The sequence below is a fragment of the Halyomorpha halys genome, unplaced genomic scaffold, assembly GCF_000696795.3.
Source record: "Halyomorpha halys isolate HHAL.00 unplaced genomic scaffold, Hhal_1.1 Scaffold238.1, whole genome shotgun sequence".
In the NCBI taxonomy this organism is placed as follows: Eukaryota; Metazoa; Arthropoda; class Insecta; order Hemiptera; family Pentatomidae; genus Halyomorpha; species Halyomorpha halys.
In genome coordinates, this window is record NW_027107468.1 from 431,195 (window position 1) to 449,966 (window position 18,772).

The window sequence follows — 18,772 nt, forward strand, 5'->3', positions numbered from 1 at the left end:
TACAAACCTTCCAACGTTTCGACCCTCAGGTCATTCTCAAGGATACCTACAAAAAGTTTTTTTTTTAATTTATTTTTTTATTATTTTTATATAACAATTTCATTTTTTCCTTCACTTACATAACGATTTCTTTGGCCCTACCTTCATTTTGATGCCATTTTCTTTTAAAAATGCAGGCTAATTGCCTTTGTCCCATCTTTAAATTAATTAATCATTAAAATAATATCATAATAACATTATAAAATTTTTGTTTTTTAATAAAAAAATACATCTGAAAAAAAACTTTTTGTAGGTATCCTTGAGAATGGCCTGAGGGTCGAAACGTTGGAAGGTTTGTAAAGAATAAAATTGTGAAAAAAAAGGATCAAATTTGTTTTTAAATAAACATTATATAAAGTTTCTCTAAAATTCGGACGGCACCTTTTTATACAACTTTTGATAGTAGTATTCATTATGACAGTGATAAGGAATTAAAAAATATGGTTTATTTTTCTGCGGGTTGTTTGAGGCGTATAAAATGTATAAGCCTAAGAGATAAGGTAGAAATTCAAGCACTGAATATTTTGTCTCTATTATAATCACCGGTCATAGATAATTGGTTTTATAAAACTGATATTTATCTCGTAGCGGCCCAAAAAAATGACTTCACCTCCTTCACCCTTCGCCTTATGTTAGAAATGTGTGGAAATGTGATAATAAAAAATAAATAAATAAGGTTAGGAAAGGATATCATATTGTTAAATATTTCTTTGGGCTTGATAACTTTCATACTATTTTCAACTGCTCAAGATAACCATTATCGATTTGGTACTTTGCTTCTGTGTAATTTATAAACAGTACGTAAGCTTTAATTGTGTTTCACTGTAGAATTTTAAGCTAATCATTTCTGCTCCAATTGTAGGATAGCTGTAATGTAAAGAATTGTCTCCCCTTGGATATGATGTTCTAGAAATGTTCTCAGAGAGGTGATCTTGCACGCCTGACCCCCGGATATCTTATGGCGATTCTTCACCTGTATACTTGCGGAACGCGACTTAACATTAAACACATTTTAATTGACTGTCGAGCTTAAGACTCCTTCGAATCTTTACCTGGTTTACGAGGAGACCTCCATTCCATTTTGCGGGATAGGATTTTATTTTTTGCAGGATAAGGAGTTTCTCGATCACCCAAAATTTTACTATTAAATTTTCCATGTTTGCTGTAGTTATAAATTTCAGCATAATTGTATCCATGAGTACAGGCCCTTACTCTTGTTCAGTTTTTTGTCGAGGGTAAAGCCTATAAGTCTAGAATTAGATGACGATCTTTTGCAAATCCGAAAACTAAGGCAATGACCAATAAGTGGTCGATGCATTAAAATAAATTAAAACAGTTGCCTAAGCGTTCAGTGCCTCTATGAAATAGGCTAAACCGTACCGCAATTCTCATCGGTCTTACGGGTTTAGCATATGGCTACATTCCAGGCTCTGCATCCCATCGGTAGTAACAGCGGGGTATAAAAATTGCAGTTTATGTTACAAATAGTAAAGTTTAAGAGAACAAGGTTCAGTTATTTTTGTTGGTGCTTGTTATGTTTTGAAGTGTATATAGCTCTTTCTACATTTTGGTGCCTCAGTTAATTGGGTTTTGAGGTTAGAGTAGCTCACACTGAGATAGGCACCTACTAAAGATTCAAAAAATCTTACATAGCCTCTTCAACATTTAATTTAATAATTTTGTTTAATCTTTAAATTTTTTGGTGTTTTGAAACTCAAAATGAACTTTTTCTTTGAGTATCGATTTTTGGCATATCCTCAACTGGCACAAATCTGAATCTACTATAGAATTTGAGATATGACACAAAGTATTAATGATTATTTAAATATATTTGAGCAAGTTTTTTCCATCTAGAAAATTTATACTCTTTTGTCATCTCCAAAGAGATAAGAAACTCGCCTTTTCAACGGTGTCAAAACATTTGATTAAAAAATATTGGTAAGATCGAAACTGTGTGAAATGAATATGCTTACAACTAATATGAAAAATATTTATTCAAATTTACCTGAGTATTACATAAAATGTGACGTAATATAATAATTTGGTAGTGACGGAAGATCAATATCTGTCAACAGCTACGGTAATATTTATTTATCGTGCCTTTTTCCAGATACGTGAATTGTGAATGGTATTTCTTTTCGTTAATATTGGAGCCTAACTATTTATCCGGCGGTCTGTAGAAATTAGGGGTTGAATTAAGTACGGAAGGCTGAAATCTATTAACACCTTGGACCTCGGCCAGCCCTAGGATTACTCCAGGCCTCCTGCCAGCTCTTCGTTTCATCTAATACTCAGCCTTATTAATCTTATATTAAGTAATTTCTTCTGAACAGTCATGTTCTCGATAATTTCATCTTCTGCAAATTATGGCGCTCATGTCCTTTTGGTGGATATTCATTTAATTAATATTGGTTATAAATAGTTAAAATTATATAGAAACAATATTGGAGAAAAAATTCATTTTTATTCGATGAGTAAGTTGTTATGAAGTGATCTTATTTGACACTAGTTAGCTAGCTAGTTATCTCTTTAATGAACGAATTATATTTTAGTTCAAATCCTCTCGTATAACTGTCATTCAACTTTTCAAGAAATCCAGAGACGAATATAAAAATAAATAAATTGTCATATTTGTTCGAAGGAGAAAAATTACCATACTTTAATTTTATCTGCTGGTAATGTATTATAAAAATCAGTATTTTTAATTTTGAAAACTCTTCAATAGTAGACACGACACAACGCTTAAGAAGCAAAGAATTTTAGAAGCAATCCCAATAAAAAAAATAAATAACATAAATAATATAACTGTGAACTATATGACTGATACAAAAAATCGAAATACCCAATATGCAGACCTAGTAAAAGGACATTTTATCTGAACTAAAACTATACAATTTAATCTAAATGAATAAATGTGTAGAAAAATCAAATCAAATATAATTTAGTTATTTCAACAGTGAGGTAAAGAAACAGCACAGAAATTTTATACAAATCAATGAGTTTGTGCTTAAGGGAAAGAGAGAAGGTAGGAATACCGAATGATATTGTTTCAAAATATTATAAGACTATAAATCGGTCACTATAATGACGATATAGATAGAATTGAGCATAAGGTAAAAAAAGTGTGAACTTTTTAATTAAATATAAAAATTATTAAGATAATGTTAAAATTTAATGGTATGATTTCAGGAATTATATCACCTTATGATGGGGAAAACATTCGGAACCGTCGTTGTTGTGAAATAGTGTTTTAATTAATATATATAGGAAATAACTGTTCACCTTATTGTACAAATGCATAAATAATTAACTTCCTAGATCATAATCAAGGATAAAAACTTTTTATTCATAAATTGACAATCTTTAAATGTATCAAAGCCTTAAAATATATTTCACTATCAAATAACTGAATATACCAGCAATAAATAAATCATTTATGAAGTAAACAAGGACGAAAAAAGCCCGTTGCTATCTGAAAGGAGGTAGACTGTTGTAAAAACCAACACCTCACCCCCTCCACCCCTTGGGGCACTAACTAGTCCTTTTTATCTTAACAAGGGCCTTTGCTTTGCGGCTGCGACGTCTCAAAACGGCACCACTTTAGTTCCACCTTCACTTTCATTACTCCCCTTATATTTGTTTTGTATTCATCATGATGAATATTGCTGTATTCATTGCGTATTTTTATATACACATATATAATTGTCTCTATGAGCAGTAAATATCTTAACACTAATTAACTCCATTATCGTGAATGAAAAGTAAAAAATAATAACTATTTCGAACGCCTATGGACTTTAGCGTTGGTACTGTTTGGTAGGGGTTTTGTACCTAACAGCATTCGTCCTGGTTAATTAACATATAGGGATATTCCTTTAATGAAATTGTTGAAATCCAAAAAAAACAACATATTCTTTCATGATATTGGAAAATCATTCTGTTTTTAGCATTGATAAATGTATTTTTTTACATAAAATGTTTTACTAAATTAATCGGATAAATTAAAAAAACGGGCCTTTCAAATCCAATCATGGAAAAAATGTTTGATTTTAAGGTAAAAAAAAAAAAAAATTGTCCACATTATTATTATTATTATTATTGCTGCGTATATTTGTTTTTCTCTGTGGGTTATTTCCTCTTATAATCAACAACAGATATACCACATTATACAATTTTATTTATTTATTTTTTTAAGCTATTAATGTCTCGAATTTCTAGAAACTTTTTTTAAAAAATATATATACCTTCCAATCACAGGCAACCCCAGATCTAAAATCCATATTTTTATTTTTTAAAAATAAGTTTTTATTTGCAAAATATATTTACTCTTTTTATCTGTTTATTTTTATTTTTTTTTAAATATTCATTTGAATATTGGTGACCTTTATGTTAACCTGAATAGCCTTGCCTATGAGTTCTCTAAAACCATTTCAAGAGAAAGTAAGTGTTATGTTTGTCTTGGGTAATTTCACATTTCCATCTTCGAGGTTTAGGGAAGCTAGGAACGTGGGAACACTGATTTTATTAAAGGTATTTTTTGGTGATACTTTGCCCAAGGGTTCTTGCCAATGCGCCCCAGGAGTCCAAAAAAAATTGTTTCATATAATTATCGTTTTCTGTTTGCAATGTATGAATTTAAAAGTTACCATATATCAATCGAAATTTTTTTTATATACGAAAAAATAATCATTTTGATCCTATTAAATAACTTTAAATTATTGATCCTATTAAAAAGCCCTTCAAATAATGTTGGTCAACATTTTTTTTTTGAAAAATTAAGTTGCTTTTTAGCACCGTTTCAAATAGAGAATTTCTTATAAATTAAGCAATTGCAATTTTCACCTTTGAATTCCAAGGATACTGTTTTGTTCATGAACAACATTTATTACTCATCACAATTGTTTCCTAATTCAAATGTTCGACTACAATTGTTGGATATTTAAATTTCTGCTATTTTTGATTTTATGCCTTTCTTTATTAGGGACAAAAAGTAATGTCAAGTTAAGAAAAAACCTCCCAAACATTTTATTTTTCATCTGTGGTTATAATTAATTTGGACCAATATTATTTTACTATATTTGACTACATATGCCTAGAAATCGACAAGACACACCAGATATTTTATTTTTTGTTATTCACTGTTATATAATAAATAATTAATCCAAACAATAATACATTGTGTAATAATTTGCTGTTTTTTAATGATGAATATTGATCGCATATCCTGAATGATTGAGAGAAGAGTTATGACAATTTATTTTTGTTGGAACCAGCGTGTTTCGAGCGACCGGTGATTGTCAGGGAATTCAGGAAATCCGATAAAAAACCTGGAAGACTGCCGCTGCCAGACAGTTGTTTCAGATTCATTCTAGCAAGGCTAAAAAAAAGCTTGGTCCTTATAGCTTCCTCATCATTTCATAGCAAATATTGCAATGTTAATGGTTTGGCGTCTGAGAATAAAACTAAACTAAATGAGCAGTTCTGAAATGTCCAGTAAAATGAATTTGCGTGTAAGTGAGTAAAAGTATTGCATTTAGGTAATATGTTGAGTTTGAAATAATTGATTCCTTTCATTCATTATTCATCAACTTTCCTTCTCAAATTGGTTGAGCCGTTTTAGAAATATATGTTGGTGTCTAGAAAAATACGCTTTGTATGCGCAAGTTAAAGCAACAAATTTAATTCAATTTTGACTATTTTTACTTTGTTCTGAGATGGTCATGACTTACCCTGCATAATAACTGTTAAAGCCACCTCAAATCGACTATGTCTTTTTGTTGGAAGGCTTTAAAATGAACAAAAAACAAACTGGCTCAGATTAAACATTTATTTGGTTCAATTTAAACATGGTAAAAAAAACTAACATAAACAAAATATACAAGTAAAAATAAAAAGGCCTTTCAGATAAAAATAAAATTAGATAAATTATGAAAATTAAAATAAAATAAACTGATTTACAAATTAACAAATAATATGTAAAATAAATACTGGTCGACGGTTAATCCACTAGGTCAAAAGGTTAATCCACTCCGATAGGTCAGAGGAAGATATTTTGCTTGTCGAGATGTGCAGGTAGAAGCTCCAATGCTAAATACTCCGCTGCAACTCTCAAACTGGTTCAAAGTTGGTGCAATGCCTTACAAACAGTCGATGTCCCAAAAGCTAAGATGGCTACACTGGCACTCATTGAGGGCAGGCAGGGTCTAGTTGTTTTTATTAATTATACGAGCCGATTGATTAGCAACAACTCATATTGCACTCAAAGGCCAGAAACGCAGAAAAGGTCTGGTTCCGAACTGTAATGACTCACTAACTCATTAACTCACTAAAAATGTCCAAACTATTATCAACCAAACGCAGACAGGGCTGCTGAGGACGCTATCAGGGCCACTAATTAGTCGCAACTGCTCTAAAAAACTAAGATGGTCAGTCCGTAGCTAGGTGACGCAACAATGATCACCCCTAGCAACTGTCTCTATTACTCATTATTACAAACAAATATAATTTTACACATTTTTCTTTTCAAATAACTAAATCTAAATAAAACAATACAAATAAAAATAAATGTAACTAAATTAAATACTAATAAAACTATATAACTAAAACTATAAAACTAAATACTAAAAATACTATTTACAACGTAATTATATTATGGCGTTAACAATAACTTTGAGAAAAATTGCAAGTTTATCCTTTGGTCGCAAGCTGAGAGGTATTTACATGCGGGAAACTATAAGGATGTAATCTATGGTTCATACTTTGCCCCTGTTAAATTAATGTAGTAAATGGTTAAAGAGTGGCTTATGTGCAATTTGGTTATATTTCGTAATATAACTAAATATCGTTCCTGCCAACTCAGGATAACAAAGCTGTAATGCAGTCGGGAAAGATCGAGCGGCCTCGGTTATTCCCTTTCGAATCGGATGTCTATATTTTTCCTTTTTTCTCCTTTATTTGTGTATAAAATACTTTAATATTTTGCATGTACCCATTTTTTAGTATTGCTAACGATGAGAACTGATTATTATTTTTCTAATCAACAAAATTATGGGTACTTTTGAGAAAGATTTTTAGATTCGTTATTTAAGTCCTTGCAGACCATTTTAGTGAAGATGAGATCTACAGGCCATTAATTGGGATTTTACATTGAATTAGTTATTTAACAGGCCTAGTTACATAGTACATTAGCTATTTAACAAGCATTAGCGTTAATCAAGTCATATCCTGGGGCTTTTCGTTTCGCCAACTTTCTAATTTCTTCATTGACCTGAGTAGGGGTGAGGAAAGTAGGAGGTAATGTCAGTTGTTAAAGTAGGTCCAAAGTGCTAATTACATTGAGAAGTAGGGTTTTGGTGTTCCACGAGTTTTGTTTTATTATCCCTACCTAACTGTTTGTTCTTCGTGACATACTTTTTTTTTATTGTGGAACCTTTTCTTTTTCGTTCCAACGAAGAGACAGAAATCCAACAGGTCATTGAAACCGATGTTAGTTTCTAATTATTATTAATTTCGTGTACGGTGTAGAAGTAGCTGAAAAGTATTCGGTAAACAGTTGGAATTTTTATCCGTCGTCCGCGGCCCGGAAACATCTTCTTTTCAGAGGTGTGCTGATACTTCGCGATGTTTTTGATTTGGCTCATAAAGATTCTATCGTAAATCGAGACATTAGTGATACACCTGTTAAAGTCGTTCTTTTAAATTTTACAATCTGTCTCTTCGTTAGTTTCGTTATTGAGTGCTGTAGGCTCGTTTTTCAAATGGAAATCCTCCTGTCTATTTCATTATTCGCTTCGAGAGAGGCATAGTTTAGTTTTATTATAATAACCGAAACTATATAATGTAGTATAATGTTTTCAAATACCGCTCTAGGTCTTATTTTATGTTTTCAATGTATGATAAGACACACCCTTTTAATTGAGGTAAGATGACGGATTAGGTGAGCAAATGACCCTTCGAATTGATATATGAAATATATTTAAAGTGGAATTCGTTACAATTAAAGGCAAGATTAGTTCACAAATTTTAGTTTATAAACTGTATTTTCTACGTTTCGGCTTTCATGCCATCCTCAAGAACAAAACTTTCATTTCCACATTGTAGTATCGTCTCATACTGATACCTTTGAAGTATTTTTTACGTTATTACATGCTTAAGTTCGGAACTTGCAATGACCTGGCAATGCCTGCCGCTCTTCTCGTTGTAAGTAAAGGGGGCGGTAGTGAACTTTCTAGCTCGTTGATTTTTCATACTAGCGACATTTATAATGTAGCCCGTTGTAAGATCCACTTGTATTAATAATTAATACTGAAGAAGAAATGTTTTTAATTTTCGCCTAAAGCTTAACTATACTGCTACGACCCATGAAGGATCAGAGGTTCAGTACTTTGTGAGGAAGTACTGCTAATAGATCAACGGTTGTGCAAGGAGGGTATTTGGTCAGGTTCACGCTCGACCGCCAGATTATTCACCAGCTAAGGGTACTCACGGCAGTAACAGAATAAATAATTATCCGCCACAGCTGGATTTGAACCAGGGCCCTAGTTCATATTGCACATAAGAAAATTTCTATTCATGTGAAATGGAATGTTTTACATTATTTTATAAATAAATTGAAGAAAATGTACATAATTTTAGTAATGAGTTGGTGTTGCGAAAAATGTAAGAATTTATTTTTTCTTACTCTACGACTTTAACCAGCAGCAGACGAGTAACTTATTCTCTTTACTAAGAAATATAATTTCCAGCCTTATTGGGAAACCTCTTGTAAAGAAGTAGTAAGTTAGCTGCTGGAAATTCCCTGGAGATTAATCATTCAAGTGGAACTTACGAATTAACAGCTGACGAAACTTAAGTTCAATAAACCTTGAACTAATACGAACTGTCTTCAAACAAACCGTAGCATACTTACTCAAGACTTACTAACTCACGGTGAAACTTACATCAAAGGCACTAGGGCCTGATTTACATACGGGCCTACCGGGCATTTGCTCAGATCGTCGGTTTTTGGTGGGTAGGAGACTTTGTGGCGCGAAAAGAGTCGAATGACCTGGGAAAAAAAAGTTTTTTAACTTATGGCAATTGTTCGATTTTCGATAATACGTGTCAAATCCTACAATTATAATTTCACAGCAAGGAGAAGGCAATACCTTCGCGCATATAATACCCAGGAACAATTGGCATAAACCCAAATACTCTGGACATATATTTAAAACTTGTTTACTGATATACATTAGCGACCTGACGGGCATGCGCTTTTATTTTTTATTTATTTTTTGGGGGCCCCACTCTGGCATTTCTGCCATACAGGGATCGGCAGCAATGTGGTAGTGTGTTAGGATTATGCATGCCACTGCTGCCAATAACCTTCACAATATTCAGGATTTATTTATATGTGTTATATATGTATTTTTTCATATCTCTATCACTATTTTATCCATTATTCTTTTAAAGGCACATTGGGTTGAAACCAAATTATGAAAGAAAAAAAGAAAAAAGGAAAATAAAAGAGAGAAAGGGGAAAGGACAGAAAAGGAGAATAAAAATCATGGAAAAAAGGAAAAAGGTGAAAAAAGATAAAAGAACCAAAGTGATGAAACGAAGAAAAAAAGAAAGTCATATTGTAGTGTTATATAATACTACTGTTTATAATTATGATTGTATACTTGTCTAAGCTTATTTATCGTAAGATTACAAGTATTGTCTGATTAGACTAAAATAAGTATGCTGTGAGACTAGTAACTCAATGAAGTTGGGCAGCGCAACTTTATATTTTAATAAAGTTTTTCCCCAATTATGTGGTTTATTTATTTATTATTATATAATTAGGCTTCAGTATAGGACTCCAATGGGTGTCTTGGCCGAGAAAAAAAAAAATAAATTGGCTTAGGCAGGATGAGGTTCAGGGCCCAGCACCTGTACCGCCTCATATGACACCGTTCTGTAGATCTTCATGACCCTTAGGGGTTATCTGTATGGAGGCCAGTATCCTTTTCTCCACGCAGAGGATGCGTACCTCAGAATATCCAGGACCACACCTTTATAAATGGTCATCGTGCTAGAGTACCTGATCCCCCAGAACGCACCCTCTAGGGTGACCCTATCACTTAAATACAGTAGGTGAGGAGTGGTGTCTAATGGCCATGCGGGTTGGGGCGTAGGTTCCAGAGTCAACGGTTCGAAACGGTGGTGGGATGAAATAACAGGAGAGGATTGATAGAGAGCTGTGGGTCGCACACTATTCTACTTATTAGCTCTAAAATTATTCTCCCCTTATTCTAGGAAACATATAAGCCTCTTTTGAAACATATGAGCCTGTACGCTAGTTGATCATTAATTAATTATTGCACCAATAAAAAAATAACCTAGGTATTTTATTATTATTTTTTTTTCAATTTTTTACTAACAAGCAAATACAATACCGAATAATCTCGGTAATCCGAACTGATTGTTGCAGCGAGGTGTTCGGATGAGAGAAATTATTAGGAAAATTGGCTGAAAAATTCAAATATATACGTAACTATTCTTATTTATTTAACTTTTTAAATATATTTTTTTGGAAATTTTATTGTTTAAAAAAATAAAAAATATTTTCTTTTACATCCCTAGTAATGCTAAGCGATGATTTAATTTGTTAAAATTATAAGATTGTTCATTTATAAGTGAAAAAAGGATAAATAAAATAAAAACAAAAATAATCTTTGTATTGATTTATTTAAAAAATGAGTTTAACACAGAATGAATAAAATTATTTATACTATAGATATTATGTATTTCTAATTCCAACAAAATATATTATGAACACTTCCATATTCCATTGCCTATAGAGCGGTAAGTTAAAAATATATTTTACACCTGTGTACTTTTATTTAAAAATAAAAATATTATGGCCCGAGTTTTCTCAAAAAAAATTTTTTTTACGCAGTACCGGATTACTGGAGTGCTCTAAGTACGGAAGTTCGGATTACCGGGGTTACACTATACATACGTATATACAGTACTTACATAGTTTAATATACATAAAGAAACCTCGGTATGTGATTAAATCTGAATTAGGGAAAGGATTATGTAATACACGTGTGCTTTGGAAAGGTTTAACAGACAGGTGAGACACAGAGAAGTGTGTATTCGATTCTTACCTGGGACACCTGATAGTGTTTATTTCATGGTGCTTCGGCGATATAAATCTTGACGGTCCGAATCGGGTTAGAATAGAGCGGCAACCTGTGGATAGTCGTCTGGAAATTGCAAATGAACCCAAGAGGCCAGCGTTGCCTAACTACTTATCCACATTTATAACGGAGCTAGTAGCTGTTCTTAATGGACATAGCAACCTATTTTATGGTAGTAGTTTTGTTCATTGTTTTCAATAATAGAATTTTAAACAATAGACTAATCAAAAAATGATTATGTCAACTCGAATTTGAGGATTTATGTTTCAAAATCCATAGTTACCTAACGAAAAAAAAAACATCCATCAGTCTGTAATTTTTTTATTAGATCGACAAATAATTACTGAATGATTTTCTTCAAAAACGATTTTGCTCTATTAAGGGGAATTTAGAATTAAGCAAAATATTCTATAAAGAGGGGGGGGGGGGGGGGGTATACAGTTTCGGTGAAAGGTTTAAAGAATTTTTTTTTTATCTCCCACAAAAGAGTACATCTAAGTCTTTACTCGCCTGGATTAACTTCTTTCTTTTTGGTTCAAACTCTTTAGTTGTAGATACGTTAACTCTTAAAACATTGATAGTAATAGCTTAACAGTTACGGGATTTTTATAATTAGTTAATATAAGTTTGAAAATAAAATGAACAACTTGATTTAATTTACCTGTTTCAGCGTTAAATCTTAGATCTGAAGTAAGAATGTCGATATTATTTCTTGGGTTCGCCAGGAATTTGAAGTATTTTATGAGTAATAGGATCCGTTTCATTTGATGAATAGATAAATTATTATTTTTACTTTCACTTACCTATATATGGAATATTCAGTAAGGGTAAGTATTGTGATCGTGAAAAATTATGAATTCGTGTTTTCGGTGGAAATACACGTTTTGAGGTCCCCTGAGTGCAAATAACCAAGTCTCGCAAAGTGGTGTGTGTGTGTGTTTTTGTGTTCGCGCGTGCGTGCGTGCGTGCGGAGCCTAGCTGAAAAACGAAAAATTTTTAGAAACTGAAATTAATTATTTGAGGCGGGTTTTCTGCTTGGGATCTGACTGGAAATGCCACCTTATAGTATTAGTATGTATATTTAATTTTTTTTTTCGATTTTCTTTCAATAATTTTGATTAAATTCAATGATCCAATGAGCAATTAAGGGCTCCTTAATGGCAGATAGGTCTTATCCTCATTACAATAGTCGAAGAGGGGTTAACATGCCGAATTTTCAATGATAAACAATGTATAAATACAAAATATTGCAGAATTTTATGAATAGCTTAAGGAGAAAAAAGAGAAAATAGATAGATACATGCGATTCGACGGGAAAACTCGAGACCATGCAATCTTTCCCGGTTGCATGACTCCGCTAACTTTTGTTTAAAATTTAAAATGTAAAATTTATATATTTTATAACCATTTCGGAAAACCTTAATTTTACGAAAGAATTTTTTGTAGCTACAGAAACATAAAAAAATTGTTCCGAATTTTCACCTTCCCTGGTCTTTAATTTTTTCGTAAGCCCCAAAAATTTGGGTTAATAACATGGTTCCACTAACTTATACGAAACGCATAGGTAAACTACACTAAACGAACCTAAGCTGGTTAGTAAGTGAAAATTGTGTGATGCGGTACACCGCTCACTATTTTTTTGTTATGTTGGCCGTCGATTGGTCTTGGTTCAGTTAGTTCCTGTGTCTTTTTAAGCAATTTATAAACCGTTTTTACGTTTATATATTAAATAATGTTTTAATAGTGAAATTTTGTGTAGAATTGTGGCAGTGAAGGTTACACGATGTATAATTAAGCGTGTGTCATACATAAAGGCCCTTGTGAAGTGGCTGACCCGTGAAGAGGTCCTTACCTCAACACTTAGCCACATCCCAAGATCTCTATCAGTCAGGTGCGAAGGAAGTATTACCTTCGATGAGATTATTATTATTATATTTCAGATTAGATCTAAATAAGGAAACCCTCCCATGATAGATTATGTGTTATGATAGATTATGTGCATATATTCTGATATTTGCTTGTTTGAAATATCTTTAATATTTTTATATTATTTTCAGATAAATTTAAGGTTAGTAATACTTTCATTTTTCATTAACTGACCTTTTATTTTCTTTTAAAGTATAGATCTCGGGCAAAATTTAATATAACTTCCTCAAAATTTAAGTTTCAAAGTGATTAAAATAAAACAATCGGATTGAAAATCCGCCTGTTTGCTGTTGGAGGTTTTTTTCTCCTAGACTACTGGTCAATTTTATTAGATTTGGTCCTTATGCCACAGGATGATCATAGAAAATCAAATTTGAATTCTCGTACTTAGCATATACTGTTTTAAGTCAATCAATAATGCTCTAGGTATGTCGGTAAATAAATAGAATAAAATTTATGTATTATTTATAGCTTTTTCTAATATTAATATGAATAAATCTCTGAAGATATAAATGCTGATCACATCAGTGAAATGAGGCGTTGAGAAAGGGAGAGAGACTTAGCAATCGAACTTAGCAATGGATAAATTCCATTTGGTTTTCTTTTGTAAAATATTTTAAAACCCTCCTTGGTGTATCTAGTTCGTATTTTTATTTAATTTTAGACTTGTTAGTTTATTCATAACCAATTTCAATAGAGAAAATCGATATTTAATTACGAATTCTTTTATTATTATTTATTTCATAATATGGTTAAATTTTTGTTAAATTAAAAGAATATTTAGTAAGATTACAATTTATATCCACTCCGCAAGATAGCGGTAATTCGATTTGGTCCAACATGTGTAAAACCTGTTTTAAATTGGTGAAGGTAAATTTATTAGCTGTGGATGAGGATAGATGCCGTAAAATGTGACGGAGTTAAGTGAGTTTGTCAAATTTAAATTGGAAGGAGGGTAATAATTTGGGAATTAATATTAAAGGTATCGACTTGAGTAGGGAAAGAGATGGAGTTGGGTTGGCAGGACTGGCCGGGGAGAGAACCCAGTAATGGCCGACGCGGCGAGGGCTCCACGCCCATGCTAGCCGAATATGTGTGACAGGGATTCCGCCTCGGGCTGCTTCTTTACCAGGAAGGTATATATCAAATAATATATAATATAAAATGATATATATTATATATTCCTTTATTACAAATTTTAAAAAAATCCCACGTTTATAGTATCGATGGTACTATACATAATTTATATGAACTGTTCTATTAGTATAACTTATTTATTAATTGCATTTATATTTAAATTTTTGTCTTAATTAATATTTCTGGTATAAGATACATTTTTTTTTTCGAAGAATCGATGAGTATTCAAATTTCAGTTCAGACCCTTTTTAGATTTAAAGAATGTTTACAGTTTCCGTTTTTTGGGTAAACATAAATTTATATTAAAGTTTCAAGTTTTTATTTTTAAATAATAAATTTTTATGAATATGTGCCTGTATTCATTTTTCGCATGATGAAATAATACTTCAGTAACACTAGGAATTTATATATTATTCAAATCATAAAACTACTAGTTATTATTATAATGAACGGAAGCGACATGGTAGAAACCCAGTTCCTTTTCGACGGAACAAATCCAATATGGGGCTGCTTGCATAAAGGCTTGCTAACCTCCACTTCTAACCGGAAGTTTACCGGCTTGTTTGTAACCAGTTAAAACCTTCACTAAATGGATGTTTAGAGATTTAAAAATATATATGTATATACAATATATTCATTTCCTGTTATTTATTTATAATTTTATGATTGTATAGGTTTCCAGTTTTTTGAATATGCTTTATTAATAATTAATAATACCTTTCATAGCTTTAATTATTATTTACTCTGTTCGGGTAAAACTATCATTTATATAAACGAGTTATTATCTTCTTCATATTTGTCACTGAAAATTAGTAATTGTTTTCCGACTAGGGTGAAAAAAGTAAAATATATGATAAATTTAAATCATAAGTTTCCAAATTTAGCGGTTTTAGCGATCCTAAGGCACCCTGTTGCGTGTAATGATTAAGTATCAGTATGATCTCTACAACAAAGTATAAACCAGTACGTTAAGAAGTGCTTAGAACACTTTAAATGTGATTGAGTGTTTTTTTTTTTACGATGAGTATTGTCACGTCATAATTGTTTTATTTTTACGGCAACTCTAGGAGCGTCAGAAAACTATAATCTTATTATTGCTTTCTACACTTTAGTAGTTCACAATTCACATTGAGAAGTTTATGGAAATGAAATGTCATTTATAAGTTGTTTGGAAGAATGATGAATTCTCTCGAAAATGGAAAGGAAAACGCAATGCAGATCAACCGGTACTGGCTAAGTAGAATTGATGTTAAGCGGTGCTGAATAACTTACAAACCTTAAAAGATGATAATTGTAGAAGGATTCGTAGAAGTAACAGAGCAGATAGAGGAGTTGTCAATATTTATTTTCTATTTGATGGATTAATGTATAATAGAAAACTTTTTTTTTTTATCAACTAACGTAAAATTTCTATTTTAATATACGGAACTGGTTGTGAATTATTTATTAATAACTGTAGCAATGTCTTCTCTTTTGAACAAGGCTGTGGTTACTTTGAAAAAAATATTAGGGACTGCTGTACTTTTTTGTATGTAATTTTTTTTTTTTTAATCGGTGCAGGACACACAGTTTGGATTACTACTAGGTCACAGTGATAAGTTGCGGTAATAACAGGGAGTTTGCAAGATCGTATAACAAACTTTGCGGCTATAGAGAAAAGTTTTTAGTACGACAAGACCTTTTCTTACAGTAAGAAGGCTGTTGAATCTCGAAAATATTTTTTTTAGGAAGATAGTCCGCGTGGAGGTCAATGAAGCTATCAAAATAGTATAATAGAGCTATATATATTACTAACCTACGTTTCGCCCCACTTTTCAAGGCTTCTTCAGGTCTCAAACTCAACCTTCTTCCAAAATGAAAATAATTTTTATATTTGAACTCTTATTTATTAACTAGTTCCAAAATATTATTAGACAATTTTACAAGCATTGGAAGTTGGAAAAATAAGTCGCTTTAGCTGAAGATCAATTTTCATCGTCTATTAGTGTTCTTGATAATTCGTAGCTATGCAAACACCTAATTGCTACATCGTTCATTAGGAACTTTGTAGGGTTTTTCTAAGATTTGAGTATTTTACCAAGGGTTTCTGAGTCTGTTCCAGTCTTTATTATTCTACCAGACCCTTTTGATACTTTATGCTCACAAAGGGCTTAAGATGAGTCGGGTGCCATGCAAAGTATACTCTTCTTAACTTTCACCATACAATGGATTATTTCGCTCACTTTTTTTTTGTCAATAGCTTCTTGTATCAAATTATCACTCTCAGTTAAAAATCGTATCAATTCTGATTAAGAAATAATATATTTTTATCGGGCGCAACAAGCTGTTAGGGCTCGTTAAAGATCATTGATATGTGCGGCGTTCAGTTGTAAAACATGGTAACTGACGAAATGAAAACTTTGTTATACCTTCAAACAGGACTCACTCATCATAACTTCACATCAATATTGTTCTCTTAAGAAAACAAATTTCCTAAAGATTCTTTTCAACAATTTACGAAATCAATGTTAAAAAAACAGGTGATACCTAACTTTAATTCATTAAAAAATTAGTTATCATTTTTACGATCGAACGCCTCATATCATATTGAAATTAATACCATTACAACTAATCCCTCTCGCCTAAGAATTGTGTTGCTTTCTTTTTACTTGGTCCCCTCTTGTCAAATATTTATTATCTTATTTGATAGTACTTAAGATCTATAAGAGGCGGTTGTTTTGCCTTTGGATTGCGAGTGGTGGTTGGCCTCAACAGGTCCCCCTAAATTAATATTGTCTTCTCATACAATAGTTATGTAGATTGATTTTCGAGGCGGGTTCGAACAATGTCTACAGTGACGTTCGCCTTGTCTCTTGGGTCATAAATTTTCCTGGTACTTGATCGGAGCTTATCTTCATTCGAAAGATAGTTGATACTGAGGTATATTTTATTATATTATCATAAATATTAATATTTTTTTCTAATAAGCTGATATTTCCTGGTTTTTAATCAACAATGAAAACCATTCAGTTGTGGATCAAAAATAGGAATTGTTGATTGAACGGTTGATTTTGTAATAAAAAAAATGTATAGCCAATTTATAAAAATGAATAAAACCAATTAATAAAATTGAGATTATGATTAATTGGTGACTATTAAAACATTGGCCCATCTATCAGGGCAAAGATGGATCTGACAAAAAAAAAAGAAAAGAAATGCTTTTCTCTTGGAGCAATCCATTCGTCAAGTCATTTTTTCACATCGTCATAAAAATTGAATGGCTGTACAGACTTGGGCGTCTCGTGGAACAAATGGTAATCTGATGGTGTAATATTCCGTGGTTTCCCTCTTGACGTTTTCCTGTTTATCATTCCATTATTCCGGTCGCTTTTCGTTAAGTACTAATGTTTTGAGATATATAATGGTAACTTTTTTCTTGACTGTTGTAGATATATATTTTTTGTGGGTCTTGAGCTTCAGTTAATAATACAGTTTTATCGAGGCAACGTTTTGCAACTTTGTTGTTTACATAGTCTTGCTCTACATTGGAAAAAACAGTTTTTAGAACAAATACTTTCTTAAACTAATTACTATAAAACTACATACAAGTGTATTTATGATTAATAAGTATTATAATAAAACATTACTTACAATTGTATATCACAGTGTGTTCTACATTATGGTCCAACTAACTCCAGGTTTGTGTCAGAACTGAATTGGTTTTAAAATCGAGGTAGGATTGCATTGGTTTTTCCAATACGTAACAGTTTTTTTTCGAGCAGGTAGTCTGTCAGTTATTTCTATTTTGTATTTTGTCTCTGTTTCTATTTAGTGTTGTTAATTGTGGCCTATGCATTTATTTGGTTAGAGTAACATGAATTTATATTTATAACATGAAATAAAAAATCGTACAAAATATAAATTAAATGTTACTATAACCTAATAAATACATAAGACACAATTAGCATAATAAACAAATTTTTAATATTTTGGTTTTTCCTAATTAATTTTTTAAAAAATTTTGTGGGTGCTTTGTTTAATAAGAATGCAATTAATTTGTAAAGTGTGCGGACTTAATTTCCACAATTTTGATTCCACAATCTTATGCTGCTAAGTTTGCCGAGACGTCCGAAGGGAAATTTTGCCAGTGGATAAATTAACTGACTGCCTCTGATGATTGGGGTAAAGGAGCTGCTTCCTGAGCGGCCACCGAGTTAGCTGGCTTAATCTACCCGGCATCAGATGATATCGGTTGCTCGCTCTGAGAAGTGTTATGGTCTCACCAGCTCATTATAGAACATTTTAAATCAATATATGCTAAGTTCATTAAAGTTTGTCATTTTTTTTTTAAACCCTTTCCCAGTGTGGTAAAATTACGAATTCTTGACCAAAGCAATGGTCATCCTCAATTGGAAACAATTTCTCTGGTGTGTTCACGTAGGAAAATATATACATAACATTCTAAACTCACTTGAATTGGTGTAGACTACACAAAGTCTATACAGTTGAGTATATTATAATAT

General features: G+C 31.8%; 1 protein-coding gene across 6 annotated transcripts in view; it reads left to right on the forward strand.

Moving 5' to 3' along the window:
* The window catches only part of RhoGAP100F (Rho GTPase activating protein at 100F), a 128,554-nt gene that overhangs the window by 27,553 nt on the left and 82,229 nt on the right, over window positions 1-18,772 (forward strand). Inside the window, exon 1 of one of the 6 annotated variants that reach the window (XM_014419443.2) lies at window positions 14,108-14,269. The exons of the other annotated variants lie outside the window; for them this stretch is intronic. Coding sequence (XP_014274929.1) covers window positions 14,225-14,269 — 45 coding nt within the window. The 5' untranslated portion in view covers window positions 14,108-14,224. Of the gene's footprint in view, window positions 1-14,107; window positions 14,270-18,772 lie in introns of those variants that run through there. 6 annotated transcript variants of the gene reach the window in all.